General features: G+C 46.3%; 1 protein-coding gene across 1 annotated transcript in view; it reads left to right on the top strand.

Annotated features, from left to right (window-relative positions):
- Positions 1 to 9853, top strand: part of slc1a7a (solute carrier family 1 member 7a) — a 36402-nt gene that overhangs the window by 10214 nt on the left and 16335 nt on the right. The window contains exons 4-7 of the mRNA XM_024136893.2: positions 5160 to 5202; positions 7369 to 7603; positions 8505 to 8604; positions 8823 to 9038. Of these exons, the coding sequence (XP_023992661.2) occupies positions 5160 to 5202; positions 7369 to 7603; positions 8505 to 8604; positions 8823 to 9038 (594 nt within the window). The remainder of the gene's footprint in view (positions 1 to 5159; positions 5203 to 7368; positions 7604 to 8504; positions 8605 to 8822; positions 9039 to 9853) is intronic.

Here is a 9853-nt window from a genome sequence, read left to right as displayed (position 1 = left end):
TTCCTTACCTACAGTAACAGACCCATGGCCCTACACAGCTCCCAGTCACAGATCTATGGTCCTGTACCTACACAACAGCCCATGGCCCTACCAAGCTCCCAGTCACAGATCCGGCTGGTGCCTACTACAAACAGACCCATGGCCCTACACATCTCCCAGTCCACAGATCTCTGTCCTTAACCTACACAACAGTCCATGACCACACAGCTCCCAGTCACAGATCTCTGGTCCGTACCTACATAACAAGACCCATGGCGCCTAGCACAGATAGACCCATGGCCCTACACAGGCTCCCAGTCACAGATCTTGGTCCTTACCTCACAATAGACCCATGACCCTACACAGTCTCCCAGTCACAGATCTATGGTCCTACCTACATAACGACCCATGGCCCTACACAGCTCCCAGTCACAGATCTATGGTCCTTACCTACACAACAGACCCATGGCCCTACACAGCTCCCAGTCACAGATCGCTGGTCCTTACCTATACAATAGACCCATGGCCCTACACAGCTCCCAGTCACAGTCTATGGTCCTTACCTACATAACTGACCCATGGCCCTACACAGCTCCCAGTCACAGATCTCTGGTCGTACCTACACAACCAGACCCATGGCCCTACACAACTCCCAGTCACAGATCTATGGTCCTCCATAACCTACATAACAGACCCATGGCCCTACACATCTCCAGTCACAGATCTATGGTCCTTACCTACATAACAGACCCATGGCCTACACAGCTCCCAGTCACAGATCTATGGTCCTTACCTACACAACAGACCCATGGCCCTACACAGCTCCCAGTCACAGATCGCTGGTCCTTACCTACACAACAGACCCATGGCCCTACACAATCTCCCAGTCACAGATCTCTGGTCTTACCGACACAACAGATCCATGGACCTACACAGCTCCCAGTCACAGATCTCTGGTCCGGTACTACATACAGACCCATGCCCTACACAATAACCCATGGCCCTACACAGCTCCCAGTGCACAGATCTCTGGTCCTTATCTACACAACAGACCCATGCCCTACACATCTCCCAGTCACAGATCTCTGAGTCCTTACCTACACAACAGATCCATGGACCTACACAGCTCCCAGTCACAGATCTCTGGTCCGTACCTTACATAACAGACGCCATGGCCCTACACAATAGACCCATGGCCCTACACAGCTCCAGTCACAGATCTCTGGTCCTTACTAACAATAGACCCATGACCACACGCTCCCAGTCACAGATCTATGGTCCTTACCTACATAACTGCCCATGGCCCTACACAGCTCACATCACATTATGGTCCTTACTACACAACATACCATTGGCCCGTAAACAGCTCCCAGTCACAGATCGCTGGCCTACTATACAATAGACCATGGCCCGTACACAGCCCCAGTACAGATCTATGGTCCTTACCTACATAACTGACCCATGCCCTACACGTTCCCAGTCACAGATCTTCTTGGTCCGTACCCTACACAAACAGACCCATGAGCCCTACACATCTCCAGTCACAGATCTATGGTCCCTTACCTACATAACAGACCCCATGCCCTTACACAGCGTCCCAGTCACAGATCTCTGGTCCTTACCTACACAACAGACCCATGCCCTACACAGCTCCTAGTCACAGATCTCTGGTCCTTACCTACACAACACCCATCCCTACACATCTCCCAGTCACAATCTCTGGTCCTACCTACACAACAGATCCATGCCCTACACAGTCTCCAGTCACAGATCTCTGGTCCGTACCTACATAACAGACCCATGGCCCTACACAATAGACCCATGGCCCTACAACAGGCTCCCAGTCACAGATCTCTGGTCCCTTACCTACACAATAGACCCATGACCCTCACAGGCTCCCAGTCACAGATCTATGGTCCTTACCTACATAACTGACCCATGGCCCTACACAGCTCCCAGTCACAGATCTATGGTCCTTACCTACACACAGACCCATTGGCCCTACACAGCTCCCAGTCACAGATCGCTGGTCCTTACCTATACAATAGACCATGGCCCTACACAGCTCCCAGTCACAGATCTATGTCCTTACCTACATAACTGACCCATGGCCCTACCACAGCTCCAGTCACAGATCTCGGGTCCGTACCTACACAACAGACCCATGGCCCTACACATCTCCCAGTCACAGATCTATGGTCCTTACCTACATAACTGACCCATGGCCCTACACAGCTCCCAGTCACAGATCTCTGGTCCTTACCTACACAACAGACCCATGGCCCTACACAGCTCCTAGTCACAGATCTCTGTCCTTACCTACACAACAGACCCATGGCCCTACACATCTCCAGTCACAGATCTCTGGTCCTTACCTACACAACAGGACCCATGGGCCCTACACAGCTCCCAGTCACAGATCTCTGTCCTTACCTACACAACAGGGATCTCATGGTGAGAGACAGCAAAGGCAATCACTACTACTGAGGACAGACTTTCACCGTATTTTATTCATGACTGATTGTTACTTTTAAAATGACACCATGCTTTTGAGTTGGCGGAGGTGGTGTTCATTCAGTTGTAGACAGTATTATAGCACAGTATGTAGCACCTACCCTCTCATATGCTGTCCTCCATCCGGAAACTGAGGCAGACAGGGTAACAGTCATCTGATTTATACGGGGAAGAAATGTTTTTAACACAACTTGACTCTTGATAGGTTGTCACGTTCCTGACCTGTTTTCTGTTAGTTTTTGTATGTGTTAGTTGGTCAGGACGTGAGTTTGGGTGGGCAGTCTATGTTTGTTTCTATGTTGGTTTATGGGTACCTGATATGGTTCTCAATTAGAGGCAGGTGGTTTTCATCTCCTCTGATTGAGAATCATATTAAGGTAGGTGTTTCACATTGTTGGTTGTGGGTGGTTGTCTCCTGTTCTGTGTATGTTGCGCCACACGGGACTGTTTCGGTTTGTTTGTTCGTTCGGTTTTGTGTAGTCTGTTTTTCCTGTTCGTGCGTTCTCGTTACATGTAAGTTCGTAGTCCAGGTCTTGTCTACTTCGTTTGTTGTTTTGTATTTTGTTCAAGAGTTTTTCGTCTTCGTCTGTTTGTTGTAAATAAATAATATGTCGAACTACAACGCTGCATTTTGGTTCAATCCATGCTCGTCGAGGAGGAGGAAGATGAAGAAGATCGTTACATAGGTAGATGCGATAGATGTGATGTGGGGGAAACAGTATTTTGCCACTGTGCCATTTTGAGCAACATGGAAGACCTCATGTATCTAGCTAGACAGGCAGCTATGGTATATGAGGCCAGACTGAGGGATCATGCTCTGTCTGTCTGTCTGTCTGTCTGTGTCTGTCTGTCTGTCTGTCTGTCTGTCTGTCTGTCTGTCTGTGCGTGTCTGTCTGTCTGTCTGTCTGTCTGTCTGTCTGTCTGTCTGTCTGTCTGTTGTCTGTCTGTCTTCTGTCTGTCTGTCTGTCTGTCTGTCTGTCTGTCTGTCTGTCTGTCTGTCTGTCTGTCTGTGTCTGTCTGTCTTTATCTACCTAGACAGAGTAATAGGTAAATGAGGCCAGACTGAGCGATCACGCCTGTCTTGCTGTCAGGATGAACTGTAAGACTCTTTTAGAGACTTCCTTCCTTCACCTATCCTGCCAGTGTGTGTGTGTGTGTTGTGTGTGTGTGTGGTGTGTGTGTGTGTGTGTGTGTGTGTGTGTGTGTGTGTGTGTGTGTGTGTGTGGGTGTGTGGTGTGTGTTGGTGTGTGTGTGTGTGTTGTGTTGTTGTGTGTGTGTGTGTGTGTGTGGTGTGTGTGTGTGTGTGTGTAACGTTGTGTGTGATTTAATTAGGTTTAATTAGTGACATGAGGTCAGGGTTTAGTTCTCATCCCTAGCAGATAAGACCGTTTTAAACATCAACTAAGACTCCTGTTGGAACTAGCAGATAAGACCCTTTATAACAGCAACTAAGACTCCTGTTGGAACTAGCAGATAAGACCCTTTTAAAAACAGCAACTAAGACTCCCGTTGGAACTAGCAGATAAGACCCTTTTAAAACAGCAACTAAGACTCCCATTGAACCATCAGATAAGACCCTTTTAAAACAGCAACTAAGACTCCTGTTAGAACTAGCAGATAAGACCCTTTTTAAAAACAGCAACTAAGACTCCCATTGGAACTAGCAGATAAGACCCTTTTAAAACAGCAACTAAGACTCCCGTTGGAACTAGCAGATAAGACCCTTTTAAACAGCAACTAAGACTCCCTTGGAACTAGCAGATAAGACCCTTTTTAAACAGCAACTAAGACTCCATGGTGAACTAGCAGATAAGACCCTTTAAAACAGCAACTAAGACTCCAGTTGGAACTAGCAGATAAGACCCTTTAAAACAGCAACTAAGACTCCCATTGGAACTAGCAGATAAGACCCTTTTTAAACAGCAACTAAGACTTCCGTTGAAACTAGCAGATAAGACCCTTTTAAAACAGCAACTAGACTCCCATTGGAACTAGCAGATAAGACCCTTTTATAAACAGCAACTAAGACTCCCATTGGAACTAGCAGATAAGACCCTTTTAAAACAGCAACTAAGACTCCCATTGGAACTAGCAGATAAGACCCTTTTATAACAGCAACTAAGACTCCCGTTGGAACTAGCAGTTAAGACTCCTGTTGGAACTAGCAGTTAAGACTCCCGTTGGAACTAGCAGTTAAGACTCCCGTTGGAACTAGCAGTTAAGACTCGTGGCGTGGGGCTGCTGGGCCGATACGGTTGGCTAGCTGTTCTTCCCCACCTGTCGCCCAGGTAGGAGTGACTCTGCGTGGCCGCCTGCTTGTTCCTCCTGATCTCCTTCCCTCCCTTACTCTTCTCATCTTCCAGAGCGACTGAGTACCATACGTCAGACAGTCCTGGCCAATGAGGGCCTAGTGTGGCTAGAGTGGCTTAACCAATGAGGCCCTAGCATGGGTAGAGAGCACAACATTGGCTCTGATGAGATAAAATGAGTATTTGGATGGCTGGCTGTACAGAACCTGTCTGAGACCCTGTCCATTGCCTGAGGTGTAATCAGAGAGGCATTGTCTAGTCTGATACAGTAACTGTGAATCATGCTTTTCTAGTTAATTTCTGAAACCTGTCAGCTGGCTCTAGAGTTTAACACTTTCCTATATTCTTCCCTTCCAGCAACATGTTCCCAGCCAACTTGGTCCAGGCAACTTTCCAACAGGTAAGCAGTAGGACATTATCATGTAAAGTGGACATGTTTCCGTCTCAGAAGAGTTTAAGGAGGAGTGGTGAAGCACAACATGTTCATAATAGAAGGATATGAATGAGATAATGAGATCATTTTCATCGAAGTCTGTGGATGTTTGACAAACCAATTCACCGAACGTTTKGGTGACAGTTAGTGACAGGAATGAATTCAATTCAGATTCTTTAACAAATTTCAACTCTCTGTTTCACACCTGTACCATCACCATGCATAGCTTGTATATCTATACGTGACATGTTAGAGTGATATTAACGTATACAGTCGTGGCCAAAAGTTTTGAGAATGACACATAYTTTATTATTATTTATTTCCACAAAGTTTGCTGCTTCAGTGTCTTTAGATATTTTTGTCAGATGTTACTATGGAATTCTGAAGTATAATTACAAGCATTTCATATGTGTCAAAGGCTTTTATGACAATTACATGAGGTTGATGCAAAGAGTCAATATTTGCAGTGTTGACCCTTCTTTGTCAGACCTCTGCAATCCGCCCTGGCATGCTGTCAATTAACTTCTGGGCCAAATCCTGACTGATGGCAGCCCATTCTTGCATAATCAATGCTTGGAGTTTGTCAGAATTGTGGGGTTTTGTTTGTCCACCCGCCTCTTGAGGTTTGACCACAAGTTCTCAATGGATGATTAAGGTCTGGGGAGTCTCCTGGCCATTGACCCAAAATATCGATGTTTGTTCCTCGAGCCACTTATTGTCACCTTTGCCTTATGGCAAGGTGCTCCATCATGCTGGAAAAGGCATTGTTCATCACAAACTGTTCCTGGATGGTTGGGAGAAGTTGCTCTCGGAGGATGTGTTGGTACCATTCTTTATTCATGGCTGTGTTCTTAGGCAAAATTGTGAGTGAGCCACTCCTTGGCTGAGAAGCAACCCACCATGAATGGTCTCAGGATGCTTTACTGTTGGCATGACACAGGACTGATGGTGCGCTCACCTTGTCTTCTCCGGACAAGCTTTTTTCCGGATGGCCCAAACAATCGGAAAGGGGATTCATCAGAGAAAATGACTTTACCCCAGTCCTCAGCAGTCCAATCCCTGTCCTTTTGCAAAATCAGTCTGTCCCTGATGTTTTTCCGGGAGGAGTGGCTTCTTTGCTGCCCTTCTTGACACTAGGCTCCAAGTCTTCGTCACTGGCTGCAATCATGCTGTGATCTGACAATCTGTATGGTGTGCCATTGCAGCTAACATTGGAGATGGTCTCTTGCTGACTTTCTGTGAAGCCTTCTTCACAATTGAACGCTCTCCTTGAAGTTCTTGATGATCTGATAAATGGTTGATTAGGTACAATCTTCTGCAGCAATATCCTTGCCTGTAAAGCCCTTTTTGGTGCAAAGCAATGATGACGCACGTGTTTCCTTGCAGGTAACCATGATTGACAGAGGAAGAACAATGATTCCAAGCACCACCCTCCTTTGAAGCTTCCAGTCTGTTATTCAAACTCAATCAGCATGACAGAGGGATCTCCAGCCTTGTCCTCGTCAACACTCACACCTGTGTTAACGAGAGAATCACTGACATGATGTCCGTGGTCCTTTTGTGGCAGGGCTGAAATGCAGTGGAAATGTTTTTTGATTCAGTTCATTTGCATGCAAAGGGGACTTTGCAATTTGCAATCTGATCATAATTTGTCATGCAATTGCCATCATACAAACTGAGGCAGCAGACTTTGTGAAAATTCATATTTGTGTCATTCTCAAAACCTTTGCACGACTGTATACTACACATACACCGAGTATACAAAAATTATGAACACCTCCTTTCCATGACATCAGCGTTGCACGTTGCAGTTCTTCACACAAACCAGTGCGCCTGGTATCTATTACCATACCCTGTTCTAAGGCACTTAAATCTTTGGTCTTGCACGTTCACCCTCTGAATGGCACACATACACAATCCATGTCTCAATTGTCTCAAGACTTAAAAATCCTTCTTTAACCTGTTTCCTCCCCTTCATCTACACTGATTTTGAAGTGGATTTAACAAGTGACATCAATAAAGGATCATAGCTTTCACCTGAATTCACCTGGTCARTCWMTGTCATGGAAAGAACAGGTGTTCTTAATGTTTTGYCCACTCAGTGTATCCTGTATGTCTCTCTGGTCTGTTTAGTACCGTACCAGGAGTATCCCCATCATGAAGGCCCCCCCACCCACGGTGGCAACCTCCCTGATGGAGAGCACCACCCGGAGGGTCTATATCTACGGTGTCCARGACGACAACGGAACAGACATCCAGAACTTCTCCCTGGACCTGACGCCACCGCCAGACATCCAGATGCGCACGCTGCCCGGGACCAGCGACGGCATGAACGTCCTGGGGATCGTCATCTTCTCCGCCACAATGGGTGAGTGACATCACCACTGACCTCTAACCCTAACCCCCCCCCCAGACACTGTGTAGTGTCATTATGGATGAGGGACCGTTCCACGGACACACACACCCACCAAGGCATACTATCTCGTAGTGTCATTACGGTTGACACCATCGTTCCTCCCTTCAGCCACAGCCTGAGTRACAGTTAACTTTTAATTTACTGTTATGAGAATTTCGTTATCAATGTTCATAAACTTAAATTAATCTACTCAGCAACCCAGAGTTTGTAATGTTCTGGTTTAAATGAAACAGACAGAGTTCCCAGCTTACAATAGTCAAAATGTTTATTCACGAGAGCACTCTGAAGTCCATTATACAAAGACATCCATTTTATACCTTGCTCCTTACTTACGCACATACTTCCACACAAACAGTAGATATCCTACGCACATACATACACACGAACAGTAGGTGAGTTGTATCCTTCTCCAGAGTTCTCACCACTGTGTTTCACTACCAAGCCAACAGTTCCATTCCCCCGAGATTAGGGAAACCTTGAGAAGTACTCCCTGTCCTATCATAAGTTTCTCMGAGTTCTAGCCAGGTCGGGTCAAACACAGTTGAATTGTTCTCTGTATTTTCTTAGGCACACACATACACACACATTTCTCTCCCGCACAGGTCTCTTCTGAACCTAGTTGGACTTACGTTTAATACTTTAATTATTCCTTATACAGGCTACATAAACTATAATCCCTAATAGTTAGGTTTCAGGGTGGAATCATTTAATCATTATCTTTAAACATATACATTCCCTTATCATTTACCCTTTTTTTTCTCTCTTCAATGTTGATCACAAACCTTTAGCAAATCAATCTGGCCCATGGTGTCCATGCTGTCTCAGTCTAACACAATGTGTTGTTGTTGTCTAGGTATCATGCTGGGTAGAATGGGGCCTAATGGCAGCGCCCTGGTCAACTTCTGTCAGAGTTTAAACGAGGCTGTCCTGAAGATTGTTGCCATAGTGATCTGGTAAGAGTTGTAGCTTACGGAAAGAGCAACCCACAACATGTCCTCTCAATAACATTGTATTAGACAACATGCTGAGCTAGTCATGTGTGCGGGAGTGTCAACAAAATAGTTAATATTCTATTCTACCTCAACCAATCACCTGGGCCAGTCTAAGAACTAACCTGTCTCCCATGACAAGAACCAAAACAAAAAAACGCTACCTTCCTGGTCCACTGCAGGTACTTCCCATTCGGCATCGTGTTCCTGGTGGCCGGTAAGATCCTAGAGATGGACGACCCGTCAGCCATGGGGAAGAAGCTGGGTTTCTATGCCATCACCGTGGTGATGGGCCTGATCCTCCATGGTCTCTTCATCCTCCCGGCCATGTACTTCTTCATCACCAAGAAGAGCCCCATCGTCTACATCAGGGGCATCCTGCAGGCCCTGCTCATCTCCCTACACATTAAAATGTCCACAATTCATTTATTTAGTGGTAATGACCATCTTAGCTGATCCATAGTGCAAATCCTCTATTTTCTGGTGAAACAATTTTTCCCGAATTAAATAGGGTTTATTTCACTATTTTTATTGTTCCTTACTTGTTATGGTTCAGTTGTTGTATTAAGAGCGACTCGCAAATATCCGATAGAAGGAAAAACATATAGGCCCAGCTAAGGTAACACAGTGCCTCGGGAAGTATTCAGCCCCAAGATCTTTTCACCATTTTGTTACGTTACGCCTTATTGTAAAATTGATTACATTATCTCTCCTCAGCCTCTCCTTCCATCTCTCTCACCTCACCTTCCATCTTCCTTCACTCTTCTTCCACCTCTCCTTCCACCTCTCCTTCCACCTCTCCTTTCATTCTCTCTTCACATCTCTCCTTCCACCTCTCCTTCCATCCCTTCCACATCTCCTTCCACCTCTCCTTCCACCTCTCCTTCCTCTCTCCTTCCACCTCTCCTTCCACCATCTCCTCCACCTACCTTCATCTCTCTTCCCATCTCTCCTTCCATCTCTCCTTCCACTCCCTTCCATCTCTTCATCTCTCCTTCCCATCCTCTCCACTTCCACTCTCCTTCACCTCTCCTTCCACTCTCTCCCTTCCACCTCTTTCCACCTCTTCTTCCACCTCTCCTTCCATCTCTCCTTCCATCTCTCCTTCCATCTCTCCTTCATCTCTTCCTCTCCTCACCTCTCCTCTCCTCTCCTTCACTCTCCTGTCCACTCTCCTTCCATCTCTCCTCCATCTCTTCCTTCCACCTGCTCG

This window comes from Salvelinus sp. IW2-2015, unplaced genomic scaffold, assembly GCF_002910315.2.
Source record: "Salvelinus sp. IW2-2015 unplaced genomic scaffold, ASM291031v2 Un_scaffold1046, whole genome shotgun sequence".
NCBI classification, from domain to species: domain Eukaryota; kingdom Metazoa; phylum Chordata; class Actinopteri; order Salmoniformes; family Salmonidae; genus Salvelinus; species Salvelinus sp. IW2-2015.
Note: the sequence above shows the minus strand (reverse complement) of the source record. Positions and strands in the feature narration are given on the sequence as shown.